Here is a 22,914-nt window from a genome sequence, read left to right as displayed (position 1 = left end):
TTTTTGAGCCAAAATATTGAAACTTTCAAGTACCTCTTCAGATCATGAGAGAGAAGAGTTTTTCAAGCCCTGATTGTTTATTAATTATTACTGGTTGGTTGTTCACAAGGTAGACCTGTTTTAACTTTTGCATTGATTTTGATGCAAGCCTTTGGTGATGGCAAGTTATTATTTTGGTACAAGCCTTTTCAATGTAAACTTTTTCTTCTTTTTCAAGAAAAACCATTTTATATCAAACCTCCATTTTATAATGTTTATAGTTGATTTTGTTTGACAATAAAAGCTAAGTAGAAAGGGGGAAAAGAGCTTATGCCTATAATATACCCTGGCAATGTCCAAAGGGTGTTTGTTTCACATCAAGGAGGGTTTCATGTCTTATGAAACATTTATCATTTACTTTATTTAATCATTTATTTATTTTAATGAATGTTTTAACTTTTTCTGTTTGTTTCTTTGCTTTTTTGTAAACCACCCAGAGATGTGAGTTTTGGGTGGTATAAAACTAAGTTAAATAAAATAAATAATAATAAATAAATTATCGCAAACCCTGCTTAGCAAAGGGGACAATTCATGCGTGTCACTGGGGGTACTGGGAGAGGCAGGGAAAACAATTGCTTTCTCCTACACAAGCTAAAGAGCAACAGGAAATCAGCCCATGGATTTAATATACAGTAAAGAGAGAGACACCAAGTTGAAATAGATTCCGTCAGTCCTTACCCAGCAAGCTGGCACCTCGGTCACCCTCCTGCACCATCCACCTGAAGGGTGGCTTTTCTCCAGTATCCAGTAGAGACTTCTCTGCCTCTGAGAGGTCAACAGCCACTTCTGCTACCTGACCCCCCACCTAAAAGCACAGAAAATACCAGAGAGAAATTGTGTGGGTTTAAAAAGGAGCAAGAGATAGCATATCAAACTGCTATTGAGAACTTCATTGGGGACGCTGATTAATGTTCCTGTACAGTCTGAGGAACCTGGGACAGGACCTTCTCAGGAGGGGACCGAGATGACAGGGAGTTTCTGTCCTCAGGAGTCCTGCTCTACATTCGCTAACTTTAGGGCACAAGGCAAAAACAGCTTTTTTTTCCAGAGGGCTTTGGAAAGCACCCAAATTCAAAAGGAAAATGGCTGATGCTGGTCTATGGTTTTCCTGCTCAGTTAGCTGTGACTATTGGGCTTTTGTCTTGCCTGTTTTTTTGCTAATCCTCTGTTGTAATGACTAAAATATGCATATGACACATCTTGTGGATTCTTCATCAAAAAGTGTGATATAAACTGCTTTAAGAATAAGAATTAGCTAAGCTAGAGAGCTGGAGGTAGGGTCTGGGACTTTTTTAAAAAAGAAATTGATTTATATACTGCACTTCCAAAAGTGGCTCAGGGCGGATTGGGACAGCCCTTCTCATGACATATCAAGAAATGCAAAGTATGGCATGCGTCTCTTGGTGGAATATTTGGATACCCTTGCATTCATGTTCTGCCACTTGGAGTGATGAAGCACTCTCTCACCCGCTGCTCATTCTACTTCTAGTGATTTTGTCAGCTGCTTTATGAATTTTTAATCAGAAGATGAGATGTTTCAAACCACCTTCAACAAAATATGGTGAAGTTTGAAAAAGGGAAAAGCTTAGGACAATTCTTCCTGGAATGTTTCCATCTGAAAACTGTGCTACCTGATGGGATATCTACGTCAGCCTCGTTCACATTTTCAGCCCCTTGCAGCTACTAGGATGAAAGAGAGACAATCACCTGTTCCTCTCCCTGCTTCTTGTCCTCTGCCTGGCTCAAGAGGAAACCTTCAGCCAGGGCCACTGCCTGGGAACTGGTCTCTGCTCCACATTCTCGCACCCAGCTCTCCATCTCTGGGGGCAAGATGCTCAGGAACTGCTCCAGGATCACCAGGTCCAGCATCTGAGCTTTCGTATGTCTTTCTGGCTTCAGCCACTGATGGCAAAGGCTGTGGAGTTGGCTGCAAACCTCTCGGGGGCCCTTGGCCTCCAGGTAGCAGAACTGTCTGAAGCGTTGACGCTTTCCATCTGAGCCAGTGTTGTCGGCACATAGGCTTTTCTGGACAAATCCTCCTTCTGTGCTCCTAACCTCAGCTACATCAGGGCTGCTTTCTGCTTGTGGTCCACCTGAGTCATTCTCTTCCATAGCCTCCATCTTCAGGCAGGAGCCAATCAAATGGGAGGATGTTAAACCAAGACGTTATTCTATGTGCAAATGACGACACTTTTTGGCAAGGAATTTCAGAGGCAAAAGCGAATCATTCCAGCTAGCGACTGGGACTTCTCACTGTATAAAAGACAGACAGAGACCAGGCCTCAAGGAAAATCAGGGATCAGAAAGAGGATCCTTCACTTGGGGGACACACAGCAAACCTATAAAAAGTTGAGAGTCATGTGATTCAGCCCATTCCCTCCACTGACCCAACGTTCAAGGGGAGTGCACAAAACTGGTTTGCCCCATTCAGTTTAAGTCCAGACCGTACTCTAACCAAACCGGGCCCAATTGGTTTTGTGCCCACCAAAACAGACCCCCGGCTCGGCTCAAATTCAAGCCATTTTGGGGGTTGTAAGGTTTAAAAAAAATTAAAAATAAAATTAGAACTCACCTCTGGGTCCGGGGGTGCAGCAGCAGCAGCAGGGTGTCTGCCATCTCCCCTCCCCCCACTCTTCAAAGGCTGTTTCGGCCCATTTGGGGGGCATTCCAGTCCTTCCTCCGGTGGTGGCAGCCATTTTGGAGGCCACCCCGCATGCACCCTGGCCATGTTTGTGGCCTTGGGAGAGCTCTAAAGATAATATTTTTTTAAAGCACAGAACCCCTGAACTGGCTCCGATCCAGGCCAGCGGGGTTCTGCTCAAGCCAGTTTGCACATCCCTACAACCTTCCACTGACCCAACCCCATCCACAACTCCCCTTCCACTCACTCTCTCTGCCCTCCTTTGAATCACCTCCCATAAGAGACGCCTCTTTTGCTGCCCACCTTATTCGGCATGCATTCTTTAGCCCCATTCAGACATTGCATCAGGGCTTCTAAAAGGAAAATTAAGAAATGCACCATGTTGCCAGTGCAATTCATGCACACAGAATATGCTGCTACAATACACACCTGTGCATTTCATTTTTCTGTGCACAAACACACTTTATTGTTTGAAGTCACAGTCCATAACATTTAAGAGCCTCCATAGAGTGGAATTATTGGAATTGGGGGTTTATCGGTTCTATTGCAGAGGATATACCTTGGTAAAGGCTCTGTGAGGAGTACCAGTGGGGGGGAGGGGGGAGGCCTCTCTGGCAGGAGGAGGATATATGGGGACACTTATCAGAGAATGGTGTCCTAGAGGAGTTTGGACAGTCACTTTCTTTTCTCATTATTATCCACCATTTTTACATCATCCAACAGAATGCGTTTAAGAAAATAAGAACATAACAGCCCTGCTGGATCAGGCCCAAGGCCCATCTAGTCCAGCATCCTGTTTCACACAGTGGCCCTCCAGATGCCGCTGGAAGCCACAGGCAGGAGTTGAGGGCGTGCCCTGTCTCCTGCTGTTACTTCTCTGCAACTGGTACTCAGAGGCATCCTGCTTTTGAGGCTGGAGGTGGCCCACAGCCCTCTGACTAGTAGCCGCTGACAGACCTCTTCTCCATGAAGTTATCCAAACTCTTCTTAAAGCCATCCAGGTTGTTGGCGGTCACATGTTCGCTGTCACATGTTGGCTGTCACATGTCACATGTTTGCATGCCTTGCATTTTTCAACAGCACAAATATTTAGAATTTTTTTTCAGTTTCCCATCCTCATTGGGGTGGGAGGAAGGCAGGGAGAGTAGGAGGTTGTTGAGTCAACAACCTCCTACTCTCCCTGCCTTCCTCCCACCCCAATGCACACAAATATTCTTTTGGAATTGCACATTTTCTGTCTAGTTGAACATTTAAAAAAAAAAAAGCCCTACATTGCATTGTGCATGTGTACAGCTGTATGCCAAGTGTGTGAAGAACTGTATAGGCATTCATTGTAAAAGTAAACCTGGGGACAGGAACTGTACTACAGTGTGTGCTGTGAACTTAACTTACGAAAAGGGGTTCTGAAAGTTTCCAAAATACACCTAAATTCAAGGGGAACTTCTCTGCAGAGGGATGTACTGATGGGGTCTTCAGGATGAGCTGCGGGGGGGGGTGGAGGAGAAAAGAGGGTCCCCAATGTGGGTGTCAGGGAAGAACCCCTGAGTGGGTCAGCTGCCTAGGCCACCTCCCTGTGGGATGAATGTAGCAGCCCCTCCATTTCACTTCTGAGTCCTCTGCCCCCACAATCTGTGGCTGCTTCCTCCCTGTCTTGCACTGGGGAGACATGGGGTCACCCCACTGCCCATCAAGAACTGCTTCTCTAACCCCCTTTCTCCATCGATCCCCCCAAGTCCCCATCCAGCCTCCTTCATCCCAAAATGAAGACGGAAACCAGTTTCTAACTGTATTCAGTACAGCCAAATTCAGAGGAGACGCTTCCTTGGGATCTCTTGTCAGGATCTGTCTACCGCTTAGCAAGCTCCTTGGGGGTGGCAGCAGAGACACACGCCTCCACCGCCATGATCGCTCAGTTGCCCAAACTTTTAACAATCCATTCCATTCATTTATTGAAGAAAAGTCTATACTGCTCTTTCAAAGAGAGAATCCCAGGGAGGCGAAGGATATCAAATCGAACTAAACTAATACCAATATTTATTTCAAGAACAAATATCTGAAAACACACACGAACTAAAAATGCATCGATAAAATCGAAGAGGCTTCCTTGCGAGACGAAACCACGCGCTTCCTCTTCCAGCGCGGAGCAATTAGGAGGGCCCATTTAATTGATCCCACCGCCGCCGCCGCCACCGCCACGTCCCAGCCCTGCCTCCTCCTCGCCTTGGGGCTCCCCCCGTCCTCTCCCCACATCCCCGGCTCCGCGCTTCCCTCCCTTGCATCGCCTCCCTCCCGGTCCCCAGCTCGGAGTGGGAGATCTCTTGCACCCCACGACCCGCCCTTTGCACTCACTCACCCGCCTCCCTTGCTGGGGGTATGTGGGGCTCACTCGGGGTTGCGCGCAGGGAGGGGAGGGAAGCCTCCAGAGAGGGGGCCGCCCAGTCCTCGCTGCAGCTTCCGAGGGGGCCTCTCTAGCAGTCTCGCCTCTCTTCATTTAACCCTTAGAAGGACCTTTCCCTGTCAGCAAAAGGGACTCCTTCAAAAAGAGCGCCAGGAGAGGCCATTTACAAGGGGGGGAAACTCCTCACTCCGGGGTGTGCGCTGCGCCCCCGCTTTGGCAGGACAGTTCTTGGGGGGGGGATCCGGAGGGACGTGGCAGGAGGAGGGTTAAATGGAGCCCGCCCCGTAGAGATTCCTAGAAGGTAGGGGGGGGGTCTCTGCACTTGAGAGACACCTCCGCCTCCCCCCACCCCAATCCCCCAAAGCAAAAACCCTTTCCTTTTTCTAACTGCAGCATCCAGCAACCTTGTGTTTGCAAAGCGCAGGTTGGCGACAGGAAGGCCCCAGGGAGGCTGCATATTTGGAGGCGCTGCATGGAGTGAAGGGTCTCTCCACCCCCACCCTGGCCCTGGTTTTGCTTGAAGGGAGGGGGACTGCTTCTCTCTCCCCCCCCCCGCCCCCCAACCATAGTTTCAGCTTCTGCAGACCTGAAGAAGGATGGATGCCGGAATCGGGATGTGCGCAAAATGACCTGAAAGGCAGAGAGAGGGAGTAGGCAGCGGAGAGGCCGCTGCTTCCTTCTTGGGCAGGTTTAGTCCAAGGGGTAAAAACAAACAAACAAAAAACCCGAGAGATTCGAGGGTTGTATTTGCACAAGAGAGGGACTGTGCAGTGGGACACCCAGGCATTTTAGAAGCCCAGACCTAAAGGGATTTGCTTCCACCTGCCTATCCTACATATTCATTGAACTTGGTTTTGTTTTATGGAGCCAGAATTCTCACTGGAGGCACAAATGACCAGGCTCAAACTTCCATACTTCGGACACATTATGCAAAGACCCAGCTCCCTTGAGAAGTCCATAATGCTGGGGAAAGTGGAAGGAAAGAGAAGAGGACGACCAGCAGCAAGGTGGTTGGACTCGATCACAACAGCAATGAGGGCACCACTGAGAGACCTTAAAGGCCAAGTTGAAGACAGATCATCCTGGAGAGAATCTGTCTATGTGGTCACTAAGAGTCGACACCGTGACAGCACTTAATCAGTCAATCAATATTTTGAAACTGGAGGTGGGGACTCAAAATGCTACGGGCTCCCTTGCCCTATTGAAGCTAGTCAGCAAGCAGACTGAGATGATCTGTGAGTCTAGAATTAATAGCACACCCAGCAGTTATAAGAAGGGAGTTCGAGGGTAGGCAGTGAGACAGAGGGACTTGGGGGGGGGTGAGTTGCAGGGGATGAAGAGGTGAACAAAGAGAACACTCTGTGGAGGCTTGGCCAGTGCCTGTCAGGTGAAGGATCCCCCTCCCCTTTTCCAGTTTCTCTGTGAGTCTTGCCATTCATTGGAAATTCTTACAGCGAGAAGCCTCCCTTGCCAGCTCAAAGAATTCCTTGTAAAATTCCTTCCAGTGCATTGCTGGATGTTATTCTGTGCAGAGAGGAAGGCAGTGCATTCACAGGACGTAATAGCGCACGCGCGCCCTGATCTGGGCAACCCTTCCATTAGGAGAGAAATTGGCCCCAGAGCAAGGAGGTCTCTTGGAGTTCTTGCAGAATGCCAATGAGGATGTGTGTAAAGGTGATCCAGTTGACATAGTATACTTGGACTTTTGAAAAAGTTTTGACAAAGTACCTCAGCCAAGACTCTTGAGCAAAGTTAGCAGTCATGGGCTAAGGGGACAAGTACAGTTTTCACTTTGTGACTCCTGAGGAATTGGATCATAGGAAGCTGGCATATACTGAGTAAGACCATTGGTCTATCTAGCTCAGTATCGCCTTCACAGAGTGGACAAACTGCTTCAGACTGTGTGCCCCACAACCTGTTCTTGACCCTTGCCCAACTTGGTGGCTTCTTCTTCTGATGATGATGATGATGATGTATTTATTCGATTTTTATACCACCCTTCCAAAAATGGCTCAGGGCAGTTTACACAGAGAAATAATAAATAAATAAAATGGATGGATCCCTGTCCCCAAAGGGCTCACAATCTAAAAGAAACATAAGATAGACACCAGCAACAGTCACTGGAGTACTGTGCGGGGGTGGATAGGGCCAGTTACTCCCCCCCTGCTAAATAAAGAGAATCACCACATTAAAAGGTGCCTCTTTGCCAAGTTGGCAGGGGACCTGCTTATCTCATCTGTTAATCATATTATCAGAGCGGATCTGGTAAATATTATAAATGCTTCTCCGAGGAAGGGCAGGATGCCTCCTTGTCTTAAGGAGGCCATTATTAGACCACTTTTGAAGAAAGCTGCACTGGATCCCTTGGAGTTAGCTAATCACAGACCAGTTTTTTCTAATCTTCCATGATTGGGCAAGATGATTGAGCAGGTGGTGGCCTCTCAGCTCCAAGCAGTTTTGGATGATGCATAATATCTAGACCCATTTCAAACTGGCTTTCATGTGGGCTGTAGAGATAAGACTGCCATGGTCAGCCTGATGGATGATCTCCAACTGGCTATGGACAGAGGGAGTGTGACTCTGCTGATCCTTTTGGATCTCTGCAGCTTTCGATACCATTGACCATGGTATACTTCTGGACTGCCTGAGGGAGGTAGGATTGGGTGCAGTGTTCCATCTAAGAGGGATTCTCAGATGATGTTTACTACAATCCCCAGTATCCCCAGTAAATGACTTTTGCTAAGGGATTATGGGAGTTGTAGTCAACAACATCTGGGAATCCCTGTTAAAGGGAACAGTGATTGGGTTGCACTGTTTTACAGTGTCTCTGCTCCTACCTCTCTGGTAGATTCCAGATGGTGTCACTTGGAGACTGTTGTTCTGCAAAGCAAGAACTAAAGTGTGGAGTTCCACAAGGCTCCATACTGTCTCCAATATTCTTTAACATCTACATGAAACCGCTGGAAGAGATCATCAGGAGGTTTGGTGCAGGATGTTATCAATATGCTGATGACACCCAGATCTACTTCTCCGTGTCGACCTCATCAGGAAATGGTATATCTTCCTTAAATGCCTGCCTGGATGTGGTAATGGGCTGGATGAGGGATAACAAACTGAAGTTGAATTCAAATATGACAGAAGCACTGACTGGGGTCCCCGCTGGTTTGTTTCCGAGACTATGGGAAACATCTATATCGGGCAGGAGCGATATAGGAAGATGCTGAAAGGCCTCATCTCATACTGCGTGGGAGATGGCAATGGTAAACCCCTCCTGCATTCTATCAAAGACAACCACAGGGCTCTGTGGTCACCAGGAGTCAACATCGACTGGACAGCACACTTTACCTTTTCTGTCTGTGCAGGTCAGGACCCAACAGATGGTTTAGATCTGCCTATTCTGGAAGGGGTTACACTCCCCCTGAAAGATCAGGTACATAGCTTGGGAGTGCTTCTGGATCCAAAGCTCTCCCTGATTTCTCAGGTTGAGGCAGTGGTCAGGAGTGCTTTTTAATAGCTTTGGCTGATACATCAGCAAAGTCCATTTCTAGAGGTAAATGACTTAAAGCAGTGGTACATATGCTGGTAACCTTCAGGCTTGACTACTGTAATGCACTCTACATGGGGCTGCCTTTGTACATAGTCCGGAAACTACAATTGGTACAGAATGTGGCAGCCAGATTAGTCTCTGGGACCACATAACACCTGTTTTGAAAGAACTGCACTGGTTGCCAATATGTTTCTGGGTGAAATACAAAGTACTGGTTATTATCTATAAAGCCCATAACAGCTTGCGTCCAGGATTCTAAATAGAGCGCCTCCTTTGTCATGAACCCTGCCGCTTATTACGATCTTCTGGAGAGGTCCAGTTATGGTTGCCACCGGCTTGTTTGGTGGCGACCCAGGACTGGGCTTTTTCTGTGGCTGCCCCAGGGCTTTGGAATATGCCTCTCTGCTGAAATAAAAGGATCTCCTCTGTTTGTTTTCATGAAGTCCCTCAAGACCCCCTGTTCTCACAAGTTTTTAATTAGAATTTTTTGTTTGGCTTATGGCCATAAATAAAAGGATTCTGATTCTGAATTAAATTTTAATAATGTTTTAATAACTGTTTCATACTATTGTTTCTGTTGTGTCTTGTGTATTTTAATGTATTGATTTTAAAATATTTTAAATTTGTGCACCCCCTAGAGATGTACATATCAGGCAGTATAAAAATGTGACAGATAGATAGATAGATAAGATAGATAGATAGATAGATAGATAACATATTAGAGAGTGGGGTGAAAATGTCATGACCAAAGTCAGATGGTCACTCTTAGATTATTATGTATGTCAAAAGAGTGAATATGTGAAAGAAGTCTCACAGATATAATCTCGGACACTGGCACTATTGGCACTTTAAAAGGTATGGAAGCCACATGAGTTATCGCAGTCAGTAACGTAAAGACTGGAGAGACCACAACTAAAAGCCAGATTGAGGAGCCATGCTTATGCAGCACCAGATCCAGATGAGTTGCAGCACCAGATCCAGATCCAGATGAGATACCACAAACCTCCTACAATAACTGCTTGTATTGAAAACAGAACTGCATCAAGGATTGAATCCAAGGGTCAGATCTTCCCACCCTAACTCTGGTCTGGAGTTGTCACAAGGCTTGTCTCTTAAACCTGCATGCCTGCCAGGAATCTCCCACATTCCATTGGCTAGCAGTGGAAAATGAAATAATAACTAAATGTAGAGTTTTGATAACGCTCAGTATTGAATTGGGACTCCTGGTTTTGTTAACTGGAAATAATATAAAAATGTATAACAATGTTTTGTTAAGGTTTCTTACATAAGCACCTCAAGTATTAATTGCTCAAAATTGGAAAACTGCTGAAAATCTTAACATCAGTAACTGGTATAAAATAATATGGGAATAAATGCTTGAAGAACTCTCATTTCATTTCGATGTAATAATATGTGACAAAAGCTAAACAGATATGATTTTAAGCAAGTATGGAAACCAGTTATAGATAGTGGAGACAAATAGGATTTATTATAATCCGAGTAAGATCTTGGTTGAAATGGTTAAGAAAATTATGGATTGAATATATAAGTATGATAGATATACCAGTTTAATAAAATCTATGCCGACTGTACATATTGCAAATGTTTTTGTATCTTGCTGTACCATCCTGTTGTAACATTAATTTATATTTCTAATACTCAATAAACTTATAAAAGTTTTTTTAAAAAAGACGGAAGGTATCTCAGAAAGAAAAGTTATGTAAAACTGAGGCACTAAAGCAGGCTGTTTTTCCATCCCCATCTTGGCTCCTCTTCAGACTGAACATTGATATGGTTTCTCCCTTGTGCGAATTATTTCATGAACAGCAAGATATGCACTCTCACTGAAGCTCTTTCTACACACAGAGCACTATGGTTTCACCCCTGTGTGGCTTATATGATGTTGTGTGAGGCTTGAACTCCGACCGAAGCTCTTTCCACATACTGAGCACTGATAAGGTTTCACCCCTGTGTGGATTCTTTGATGTTGCGTAAAGCTTGCACTCTGGCTGAAGCTCTTTCCACACACTGAGCACTGATATGGTTTCACCCCTGTGTGGATTCTTTGATGTACAGAAAGATTGCCACTCTGGTTGAAGCTCTTTCCACACACTGAGCACTGATATGGTTTCACCCCTGTGTGGATTCTTTGATGCACAGCAAGAATTGTGCTCCGACTGAAGTGCTTTCCACACACTGAGCACTGATATGGTTTCACCCCTGTGTGGATTATTTGATGTTGCATAAGTCTTGGGCTATGCCTGAAGCTCTTACCACACACTGAGCACCGATATGGTTTCACACCTGTGTGGATTCTTTGATGCACTGCAAGAGTTGTGCTCTGGTTGAAGCTCTTTCCACACATTTTGCACTGATATGGTTTCTCCCCCGTGTGGATTCTTTGATGCCTAGTAAGACTGGAGTTCTGTTTGAAACTCTTTCCACACTCTGAGCATTTAAACGGCTTCTCCCCTGTGTAGCTTCTTTTATCTATGATATGGTTTGATTTACAAGTTAAGATTTTTGAATGCAGAGGGATCTTATTCCTTTTGTTTGCACTGTGACTTTTTTTCAGGATAGGAATTTCATGCATGTCGGATCCTTTGGAAATAATGGATTTATCTCTCCACTTCTGATTTCCTTCAGGTTTTCTCCACTGCATTTCACTCTCTCTCTTATCACCTACAAGAATAATAAGAAAAACCTTGGACAATTAAACACAGCCTCATAGTGGAAAGCAAATGCCCTATTAACTGCTCTATGAAGAACAGGATATAGGAGACATAGAGCAGATGCAGACCCTGCCACAAATTAAACAGCCTTTCTTGGTTGTGCTTAAAAAGAAGCTGATGCCATGTAGGGCACAGAACGTTGGATGCATCAAGTCCCAGTTTCAATCCTCAGCATCTCCAATTGAAACACCTTAAACAGCAGGGCTTGGAAGGCCCCCATCAATCAACATAGACAATATTAAGCAAGACAGAACAATGTCGAAATTCATAGGTTAGGATGCTCAATAAGGCCTGACACTGCATACATTCCTCCCAGAGTTAGGACACCCATGAGCATCCCTTTCCCACTTGGCGGAGAATCCACCCGACAATTCCCTGCCTGATGTGTCCGACAAAGGTCCCTGCCCCACAACTTGTGATCTACCTGCACATCTCTCTCCTTCCTCAGAGCCCTCATCAAGTGGTCCTTCCCCTTTCTCCAGCCAGGACGGGAGCTCAGGTTTGGAAACCAAAAGTCCTTTTTGAAAGGAAACAGAGAGAGAAAATATTTCAGGCACATTTAGCAAGAACAAATATTCAGGGAAGCTGAAGGGATCTCGCTGAAGGGATCTCGCCCCACCCTCCCTCCAGCGGTCCAGCCCATGATCTGAAAAGACAGCATGGAAAGATAGTCTAACCCTGGTGGCGCAGTGGTAAAACTGCCGCCCTGTAACCAGAAGGTTACAAGTTCGATCCTGACCAGGGGCTCAAGGTTGACTCAGCCTTCCATCCTTCCGAGGTTGGAAAATGAGTACCCAGAATGTTGGGGGGCAATATGCTAAATCATTGTAAACCGCTTAGAGAGCTTCCTGCTATAGAGCGGTATATAAATGTAAGTGCTATTGCTATTGCTAACTCCTGCCCAGGGGTGAGACAGAAGAGAAGGGGTTACCGCCTGGCAGCAGAAGGATCAGTCTGGTGGCAGAATGCAAATGCTGCTTGCCCAGCATGCTAGAAGGAAGACAAGGTTGGAGGGGGAACCAGAAACTTCATTCTTGGCCACAGTGCAGGGAAGGGATCTCAGCCAACTAGGCAAAGAGCTCCTCTTCCCGTGGTGGCTCTTTTGTATTGAGTAGGAGGAGAGCAACCGTCCCTGTCCAGCCCCAGCACAGTGTCCCACAAACCTCCACAAGTTAAGATGCCATTTCTCACTTCAGGATTTAGCTTAGCCAAAAGCTTGTATCTGGAAACTGCAGGATGAGCAATGCTCCAGCTCAGGAATTCACTGCTTCGTGTTTCTTACAAGAGTACTGGATTAACAATCACAACTAAAAATTCCAGCGCAAGGTCTCTTTCAAGATCCTGCTTTACTAACATGATTTCTAGGAAAGCAGTGGTAGAGCGTAAGGACAGCAAAACAGAATAGATTACAGAAGCAAAATGAAAAAAGTGATTTCAAGGAGCACAACTAGACTTACAAAAGAGCCTGGTGAGGTGCTAAAAGCAACCTAGCTTGGCATTTGGGGTTCTGCATTTTGATCCCAAGATTCCTCATACCTAGACAGAATTCAGAGCTAGAGAGATATGCCAGCATTTGAATCCTCTCTGAATAGAAAACTCCTTCCTGTCACACAGAACCTATTTGATTCTTCTTCTTTGATCTCTTGTTACTTTAACTCAGATATACAATTAAACTCTAAATTCCTTCTCAAATCCTTATGTCTGAAAAGCAGAGAGCACATTTAGAGAGCTAACCAACTTAAGCACATCCCCAAAAACACTGAATTTCAGGTGTAAAGGTTAGGCAATAAGGTAATCCTTTTCTAACAGTGTGCCTGTGTTTAGACCGTAAGCCTTTTGTGGACAGGGAACCAATTTTTTTGTATTTTTTTTGCTAGGCAAACCACTTTGGTATCTTTTTGTTGAGATAGATAGATAGATAGATAGATAGATAGATAGATAGATAGATAGATAGATAGACAGACTCCAACCCAGGACAGTTTTTCTTACACCATCCCTTTGCCTCCAAAGAGTAGGAAGGAGGCAATTTCCAACACCTCAAAATCCATTGTGTAGCAGCTACAGCAAGGATGGAAGCACCCCTGTAGCCCTGCCAGCTCATTGGAGGATGTATTCTACCCATTATCTTTTGAGTTTCCTATTCACACTTTTTGAGCAGTTATGGAAACAGCAATTACACTTTTAAAGGCTAAATTAATGGATCGTCCAAGGAATATGGACCAGCCAGTATCATCCTCACTGACATCCTGACCATGCATTGAGACGGATGAACAACAGATGCAGTTCTCACTTTCTGTATCCAGCAGCCAAGGACAAGGAAGAAGCCTTACCCAGAGAGGCCAGATGCCCAGAATTCTCCTCCGTGACTTCCTTGTGCAGAGCCCTTTGGGCAGCATCCAGCAGAGCCCACTCCTCCTCCGTAAAGTACACGGCCACCTCCTCCAAGGTCACCCGACCCTGAAATTAGAACAAGATTATTTCTCTTAATCAGTCATGCAAGAATCCAGACATATACTCAATGGGGTCCCTCTGCTAGACCCAGAGATCCCACAGTGCCATCCAAAGCCATCCTAGTAGCAACTCTGGCAGAAGCAATGGGCAGGGGAGAAAAGCACCCAGGTCTGTCCTCCGCCCATCTCCTCCACTCATCCTTCTCTTACCTGTTCCAGTGATGGAGTGGCAACAAAATCCGTTCCGCCATCGAGAGGAGAAGGCCTGAAATGAGGTCCCGGGGGCGTACCAGTGCCTACAAGAATGACAAGGGAGGTGGGAAGATGTTGGGTCCTGTTAGTTCCCTGGCCCAGTTAAAGAAGCTTCTTGTCATTAAACCACTACAAGACCCAGCATACCCCAGGAGTCGAGTCCACCCACATGGAAACCCTTAGTCATTCGGGTTGCTTGGAGAGGTCTCGTCCAGTGCTCTCTCATTTGTTGCCAGACAAGCTGTGTTTCAGAGTAGCACTGAGGGCATCCCATTACGTGTGGCAGTAACTGCATGGGACTGTGAGATCACAGCCTCCATTTTGGATACTTCAGGTCATGGGATCATGAACTTTTCACCTGCCAATATTTGGCAAGACTCACGGTTGGTCGCTCAGCATGAGCAAATAGCTCGGGGCATTGTTCCTCAAGGCCAGAATAGCAATGACTGGAACAGGGCGACCCCAAACCGCTCTTGAAATGAGATGACATTTCCCCAGCGAGCAGACCTTTTGATTCAAAGGATGAATCAATCAAGGAAGGAATCATCCCTTCCTCCACAGATAACAGTGAAGTACTCCTTGGGAGTCACACAGGGATAAGCGGTGCATTTCCTACCTGTCTTGAATTAACAATTAGACTGGCAAGGACTTGGTAACTAGGCCCATTCAAAACCACAGATGTGTAATCCTTACACTCCTCCAGGCATCCTGTTCTTTAAATGGTCAACCCAGCAATTCTTTATTCAAACATGACCAGCACATTTATATAGTTTCCCCTGCTTTTGTCAGGCAAGGGGCACACACCCTGATCTGCTCAAGAACTGCAAAACATCTTTTGACTTTCATGGAATCTGCTACCTTCAAGGTAAGCAGAATTGTGTGGCAATCACTTCAGGACACATTTTGGGGTATATTTAGCCCTTGCCAGAGCACATGGCCATGAAGTCTTTCCATCACAGAACCCAGCACTGGATTCTGTGTGAACTCTCATACAAAAGAGTTGGAGCTCCTCGCTTGCCTTTCTTGCCTTGTTTCCCACGAGGAGACCTGCAAGTGCAATGAATGCACCACCGGAACGAGGATAGGTAAACTAACCTCTTGCCTCTCCGAGTCTCCTTGCCCACTTCCACCCTGCTTTCAAGCACCTTCCACAACAAGCCTTAAACCAGGCTCTGGTCTAGTAACTTTGCCAAGTCAATTCATATCTCATCTAGACTAAGCTAAATTACTTTCAGTGAGATTATCACTGCTAAGATTCTCACTGCTAGTTGCTAAGATTTTATTGCCTTGCCTAACCAGCATGGCGTAGTGGTTAGAGTGCTGGACCAGGACCGGGGAGACCCGAGTTCAAATCCCCATTCAGCCATGATACTAGCTGGGTGACCCTGGGCCAGTCACTTCTCTCTCAGCCTAGCCTACTTCACAGGGTTGTTGTGAGGAGAAACCTAAGTATGTAGTACACCGCTCTGGGCTCCTTGGAGGAAGAGCGGGATATAAAATGTAAGAATAATAACAACCAAACCTTTGCTTCCTGTACCCCATTTTATCCTTAATAAAAATTGTAAACTGCATTGACATCTCCTCATCTTTTCCAATACCAAAAACTTGCTCAAATGGATACTAGGACAGGACTGCTCCCTCAAACCAAGCTACTTCCCCTGCTTAAGACAAAAGCATAGTTGGAACGTCTAGCCAGCGTTCTGGGGCAGTTCTGGTGACATGTTTTTAAATCATTTACTGTTTTTGGCTTATCCTGCTGGTTTTGGTTCTGAATTGAGTCTGATTTTAATGGACTTGATTTATTTAAAATACTTTCATCCCGGCCCTCTGGAACAAAGCTACTTGGGGTGACTCAGAACAAATAACAAATCATTATAAAATAACATAAAAGATTATATGAGAAACCAGTACAAAAACAGGGTGAAAAACCCCAACTGGAAGCCTGATTAAAAGCGAGTTTGAAATCCAAGGGATACAAGCAGCAGGTTAAAATATGCTCGAAAGAGGAGGGTCTTTCAATCTTCAGAAGTGCTTAATACTTATGAAAGATCAAGCAAAGTAAGAAGTCAAATTCTTCACACATCTTCAATTTGCTTGCTTCTGGAATGCAATCTTTTCCCTCACAAGAACATAAGAAGCTGCCACACTGAGTCAGTCCATCCAGCCCCAGCTCAGTATTGTTGACTCTGACTGGCAGCAGCTCCACAAGGTTTTGCGAAAGAGTCTTCCCAGGCCCTACCTGAAGATCCTGCCAGGGACTGAACCTGGGACCTTCTGCATGCAAAGCAGATGCTCTACTACTGAGCTACAGCCCTGTGATCCAAGAGGAATCTCTCACAGCAGACAGTGTTCACCTCCAAATGCAAACCAAGCTGAACCTGTCAGGGATAAATGCAATTCTGGACTGATCTAGCCTTCTTGCTTGACAGGAGAGGAGCCATGTTTGTGCAGAACTGCTTGGAAGCAGGAATGAATAACCTTTATGCATGTGCACTGACAGTTAAGCAGTTACATGTGTCAAGGCCTTCCATGCCATCAAGCAGAGTCTGCTCTTAATCCGGAGAAAAGATGCAAATAGCCAACACAATATTTCTGTATCCACTCTGAGGAACACTTCAAGGACTAAATAGATTAAACTAAATGGATCATTTTGGATTAGGTAAGGCAGGTGAAGTGAATGCTCTCCATTTAGGTGAAGTGCACCAAAGCACACAAGAGAAAATTTTTTAAACATGAGCTGATCAGGCCTGACCTAGGGCTGGCTGAGAAAATGGACTTTTAAATCAGCAGGGTGGACCCGCTAACTATTTCAAGATGGAGCCAGTCTCTTGTAAGACTAGAAACAACAGCTTTGAATTGTACTTTTTTCTTTTTAAGAATGCTTTTTGAAATGCCAGGAAGAGCTAAAGCATTATCTTTTATATGCAAGTTAGAGTTAACCTTTTGGGCCAAAAAACAAACTTTCAACAAAAACAAACCTTTTCAGATGCGCGTGTGTGTGTGTGTGTGGTGGTTTCCAAGCCCTAATTGTTTTTTATTTATTTATGTATTTATTAAATGCCATCAAGTTGGTGTTGACTTAGCGACCACATAGATAGATACTCTCCAGGATGATCTGTCTTCAACTTGGCCTTTAATGGTGCATTCATTATTATTATTATTATTATTATTATTATTATTATTTAATAATAATAATAATAAATAATTATTGTTTGTTCCCAAAGAAAATCAGTTTTAACCTTTGCATTTATTTTGATGCAAGCCTCTTGTGAAGGCAAGTTATTCTTTGGATGCAAGCCTTTTCAATGTAAACATTTCCTTTTTTTCCTTCAAGAAAAGCCTTTTTTATATCAAGCCTCTTTATTATTATGTTTATAGTACATTTTGTTTGACAATAAAAGCCATGGAGAAAAGAGCCTGTGCCTATAATATACACTGGCAATGTCCAAAGGGTGTTCATTTCATATCAAGGAGGGTCTGTGTGGGATAATATAAGTTCCTGGCATGCAAACCCCACTTACACGGAAACGTCTTATCTTCACAAACCCTGCTTAGCAAAGGAGACAACTCATGCTTGCTGCTGGGCGAAATTCAAAGTGCTGGTTTAGACATATATTATAGTCCCCAAGAATTAAAAATAAATTCATTTGTAATTTGGAAGAAATGGTTGTAGAGACAAATGCTTTCCCCTACAAAAGCTAAACAGCAACAGAAGATCAACCCACGGATTTCATATGCAGTAAAGAGGGAGAGACCAGGGTTGAAATAGATGCCAACCATCCTTACCCAGCAAGTTGGGACCTCCGTCACCCTTCTGCATGATCCCCTGGGAGAGAAGCCTTTCTCTGGTGTCCAGTGGAGCCTTCTCTGCCTCAGAGAGGCCAACAGCCGCTTCTGATGCCAGACCCCACACCTGAAAGCACAAAAAATATCAGAAAGAAGATGTGGACAGGGCTGAGGAAGGGACACCATAACAAACATCAAGGGACAACATAGCAAACCTTGACTCAGAGGAGAGCTGGTCTTGTGGTAGCAAGCATGACTTGTCCCCCTAGCTAAGCAGGGTCTGCCCTGGTTGCATATGAATGGGAGACTAGAAGTGTGAGCACTGTAAGATATTCCCCTCAGGGAACAGAGCCACTCTGGAAAGAGCAGAAGGTCCCAAGTTCCCTCCCTGGCAGCATCTCCAAGATAGGGCTGAGAATGATTCTTGCCTGCAACCTTGGAGAAGCCGCTGCCAGTCTGTGAAGACAATACTGAGCTAGACAGACCAATGGCCTAACTCAGTATATGGCAGCTTCCTATGTTCCTATGACTAAGAACTACTTCACGGATGCTGACTGATCTTCCTGTCCAGCCTGAGGAACCTGGGACAAGACCTTCTCAGGAGGGGCACCGAGATGATGGAGTTTCTGTCCTCAGGAGTTCTGCTCTGCATTCACTAGCTTCGGGGCACAAGACAAGAACAACTTTATTTCGGAGGGCTTTGGGAGGGCAATTTTATTTTGGAGATCACAGAACTGCGTATAAAATATGCATGTAACATACCTTGTGGATTTTTCATCAACAGGTATAAACTGCTTTAAGAATAAGAATTGGGTCAGGTAGAGAGCTGGAAGTGGGGAATGGAGTCTGGACAGCCCTTCTCGTGACGTTTCAAAAAATATAAATTATGTTATGTGTCTCTTGGGGGAATATATCCTTGCATTCATTTTCTGCCAGGACTGAAACATTCTCTCACCTGCTGCTCATTGTGCTTCTACTAATTTTGTCAAGTACTGTATACATGTTTAATCAGAACATAGGAACATAGGAAACTGCCATATACTGAGTCAGACCATGGGTCTATCTAGCTCAGTATTGTCTTCACAGACTGGCAGCGGCTTCTCCAAGGTTGCAGGCAGGAATCTCTCTCAACCCTATCTTGGAGAAGCCGCCAGGGAGGGAACTTGAAACCTTCTGCTCTTCCCAGAGCGGCTCCATCCCCTGAGGGGAACATCTTACAGTGTTCACACTTCTAGTCTCCCTTTCATATGCAACCAGGGCAGACCCTGCTTAGCTAAGGGGACAAGTCATGCTTGCTACCACAAGACCAGCAATCCTTCAATTTCAAATATAAGTATTTGAAATCACATTCAACAGAATATGGTGAAGTTAAAAAATAAAAATTAAAAAGGACCTTGGAACAACCCTTCCTTGAACATTTCCATCGGAAAACTGGGATTTCTGATGGGATTCATCCTTGTTGGGGTCCCGCTGCCGCAAGCTGGCCGCCTGCTGGAACTTGCGGCAGCGCCAGCCCTCTTTCCTCACACTCGGGGGCTAAAGATAAACCCCCGAGCACGCTGACCACCCAGGAAACAAGTCTAAGCAGGCCTATCTGACTCCCCTGGATGGCCGACCTGGCGTTGGCTGTAGAGAGCAAGAGCTAGCAAGATGCGAGATTTGACTCGCGAGATCTCGTAACGAACTCAGGGCGTTCTCGTGAGAGTTCCGGACAGGCTGGTAAGTCTCGCAGGAACACCCACGATACTTGGCATTCTATAAACAAGGGCCGAACAATGATGAGTCCAGACTGGTGAGGGCTACCTAGGAGGAAGGAGCTCAAGGAGCCAGGGGCCCAGAGCTAACACAGAAGTCCTGGTTGTCCTGTGAACAGGCAACCTTCCCTAGGCCATAAGGGCCCATGTACTGTTGAGGCTCGACCCAGGCAGCCCCCACCAAAGGGGTTGGCAATCCCCCACCTTACCTCGGGCCTCAATGATCCTGTTGGGAGTTATACGTTAGCCTGATACACATTTTCAGCCACTTGGAGCTACCAGGATGAAAGAGACACTCACCTGTTGCTCTTCCTGCTTCTTAGATTCTGCTTGGCTCAGGAGGAAACCTTCTGCCAGGGCCACCGCCTGGGAACTGGTCTCCACTCCACATTCTCTCACCCAGCTCTCCATCTCTGAGGGCAGGATGCACAGGAACTGCTCCAGGATCACCAGGTCCAGCATCTGAGCTTTTGTGTGTCTTTCTGGCTCCAGCCACTGATGGCAAAGGCTGTGGAGTTGGCTGCAAACCTCTCGGGGTCCCTCGGCTTCCTGGTAGCAGAACTGCCTGAAGCGCTGGTGTGCATCTGAGCTGGTGGTGTCCGCACATAGGCTTTTCTGGACAAATCCGTCTTCAGAGCTGCTAACCTCAGCTGCATCAGGATCGCTTTCTGCTTGTGGGCCACCCGAGTCAATCTGAGCCTTAACCATAGCCTCCTTCTTCAGGCAGGAGCCAACAGACAGAGGGATTTCTCTCTGTGGAAAAGACAGACAGAGGCTCAAGGAGGATCAAAGATCAGGAAGAGGATCCTCCACTTGGGGGACATGGAACAAACCTATAAGAGGTTGAGAGTCATGTGATTTGGTCTTCCCTCCACTGACCTATCCCCAACTCTCCCCCTACCCACTCTCATTGCCTTCTTTTGAACCACCCACAAGAGCCATTGTTCCATTTTTGGAAAGATGGCATAGAAATCAAATAATCAAATAATAAGAGCCGCCCACCTTCTATTCAACATACAGAAACTACTTTAACCCTGTTCAGACATTGCATCAGGGGGTTTTAAAAGGAAAATTTAAAAATGCACGATTTGAGTTCAGTTTATGCGTGTAGAATATAGGGATGTGCACGGAACCAGTTCGAAGGTGGGGCTGCTGCTTTAAGAGCAGGGGAGGGTGCACTTACTCCTCCCGCCTCTTCCTCCCCGCTGGCGCCCTTTGTTTAGAAAGCTATTTGGGGCGGCAACGTATCTCCCTATCTCCCTGCTGCTCCGTTGCCCTGACACCGGCCATAACCGGCCAACGGGGACAACAGGGCAGCAGGGTGGTATGCTGCTGCCCCGATTAGCTTTCTAAGCAAAGGACGCCAGCGGGGGGGGGGGGGGAGAAGTGACGGGAAGGGTAAGTGCACCCTCCCCCACTCTTAAAGCGGCACCCCCACCGCCTTCGAACCTCCCCACCGCGGTTCCATGCACATCCTTAATAGATAGAATGTGCTGCTAGAACACACACCTGTCATTTCATTTTTCTGTGCACACACTCACATTATTGCTTCAAGTCACAGCCCATAACATTTAGGAGCCTCCATACAGTGGGATTTATTGGAATTACTGGAATTTGTTGGAATTAGGGATTTATCAGCACTATTGCAGAGGAGTGTTTTCCTTGCTAAAGTCTCTGTGGGGAGTAGCAGTGGGGTGTGTGCAAAGCGTCGTTGAGAAGAGGAGGAGATATGGGGACACCTGATCAGAGTCTGGGGTTGTAGAGGAGCCTGGACCTGTCACTTGACTATTAAGAACATAAGAACAGCCCCGCTGGATCAGGCCCAAGGCCCATCTAGTCTAGCATCCTGTTTCACACAGTGGCCCACCAGATGCCGCTGGAAGCCACAGGCAGGAGTTGAGGGCATGCCCTCTCTCCTGCTGTTACTCCCCTGCAACTGGGACTCAGAGGCATCCTGCCTTTGAGGCTGGAGGTGCTCCAACCAGTAGCTGTTGATAGACCTCTCCTCCATGAAATTATTCTCACTGTTATTCTCACAGTGAGTTATTCTCACTGTTATCAACCAGTTTTTACATCATCTAATATAATGCAACTTTTTTGTGACTTCAATTGTTCAACTGGACAAATTGTTTTAGATTCCCCCCACCCCCTGCCACTTTCCCATCCTTGTCTTTTGGAACTGACCAGTTTGGAATTATATTCAGGACATCCAAATTCAGGGGAAATGCCCCCTTGTCAGTATCTCTGTGGGCTTGGCTTAGAAAACATATAAGCTACTGTTAAGAAAGGAAAGAAACGAACCACAGTGGCTAGAAAATAACACATCTGATTAAACTAATACCAACATTTATTTTAAAACAATGAAGTCATAGGGAGGCCAGATGGTTTATTGTCTTAAGAGCCGATACAGAGAAGTAAAAATATTGTTTATGTTGTCCTCTAGTCTAGTGGATCTCTCATCAGATGTGGAAAACCTCTAAATCTTTCCTACTAAGATATCTTGTAGCAAGATTTGCATGTTTGAAAGCCAAATAACAAACACTGTGTTTTTCTCTGTTCTGCAGCTTCAGAAAAGGTGACTTTGATCAATGAGTCTCCCCTCCTCGGTTACACAGATCTGCTTAGCTTTAGTTTCCAAGTAGCCAATGGAATGGATTTCTTCGCTTCCAAAAATGTAAGTATATTTGGGTATTCAGAGTTATACAAGTGGAGAAGGCTTTAAAGAAGAAGGAACTGTTTCGCACTCACCCTCCTCCCTGGCCGGGGGCTGCTCGGGCTTGCACGCCGGGAGGGAAGCGAAGCGAAGAAGCCTCGGTCTTTTCCCGGGCACGGAGGGGACCGGACGCCGGAAGGAAGGGCGCCCAATCCTAGTGGCACCTTCCAAGGGTCCTCTCTAGCAATCGTGCCTCTCTTAGTTTAACCCTTAGATTTACATTCCCTTGTCCACAAAAGGAACTCCTTCAAAGAGGTATAAAGGCCGTTTACACGGAATAAAACCTCACTCCGGACTGTGCGCAGAAAGCTGGTCGAGGTGGTGTGCGCTGCGTTCAAGTCTGGAGGAAGCAGGAGGAGGGTTAAATGGAGCAAGTAGAGAGAGCCTAGGAAGGGGAGGGGGACTCTGCACGGAAAGAAGCCCCCTCCCGAAAAGAGCCTTTGCCTTTTCGAACTGCAGCATTACCGCCGCGTCCCAGAAGTTAGGAACAGAGGAAGCTGCCATATACTGAGTCAGTCGATTGGTCTATCTAGCTCAGTATTGTCTTCACAGTCTGGCAGCGGCTTCTCCAAGGTTGCAGGCAGGAATCTCTCTCAGCTCTA

At 46.0% G+C, this 22,914-nt stretch overlaps 1 protein-coding gene across 4 annotated transcripts in view; it reads right to left on the bottom strand.

Moving 5' to 3' along the window:
• The window catches only part of LOC128343241 (zinc finger protein 883-like), a 39,209-nt gene extending 16,674 nt beyond the window's left edge, over nucleotides 1-22,535 (bottom strand). Inside the window, exons 1-7 of one of the 4 annotated variants that reach the window (XM_053291975.1) lie at nucleotides 22,348-22,535; nucleotides 19,900-20,352; nucleotides 17,846-17,972; nucleotides 14,018-14,103; nucleotides 13,688-13,814; nucleotides 11,782-11,874; nucleotides 10,528-11,307 (exon numbers count right to left, since the gene is read on the bottom strand). In XM_053291975.1, coding sequence (XP_053147950.1) covers nucleotides 10,528-11,307; nucleotides 11,782-11,874; nucleotides 13,688-13,814; nucleotides 14,018-14,103; nucleotides 17,846-17,972; nucleotides 19,900-20,307 — 1,621 coding nt within the window. In that variant the 5' untranslated portion in view covers nucleotides 20,308-20,352; nucleotides 22,348-22,535. Of the gene's footprint in view, nucleotides 1-717; nucleotides 845-1,746; nucleotides 2,293-2,611; nucleotides 3,776-5,033; nucleotides 5,209-10,527; nucleotides 11,308-11,781; nucleotides 11,875-13,687; nucleotides 13,815-14,017; nucleotides 14,104-17,845; nucleotides 17,973-19,899; nucleotides 20,353-22,347 lie in introns of those variants that run through there. The other 3 variants (XM_053291973.1, XM_053291974.1, XM_053291972.1) reach the window with 3 other exon arrangements.
• Between the last annotated feature and the right edge of the window lie 379 nt (nucleotides 22,536-22,914).

Source organism: Hemicordylus capensis, chromosome 2, assembly GCF_027244095.1.
Source record: "Hemicordylus capensis ecotype Gifberg chromosome 2, rHemCap1.1.pri, whole genome shotgun sequence".
NCBI lineage: Eukaryota > Metazoa > Chordata > Lepidosauria > Squamata > Cordylidae > Hemicordylus > Hemicordylus capensis.
Note: the sequence above shows the minus strand (reverse complement) of the source record. Positions and strands in the feature narration are given on the sequence as shown.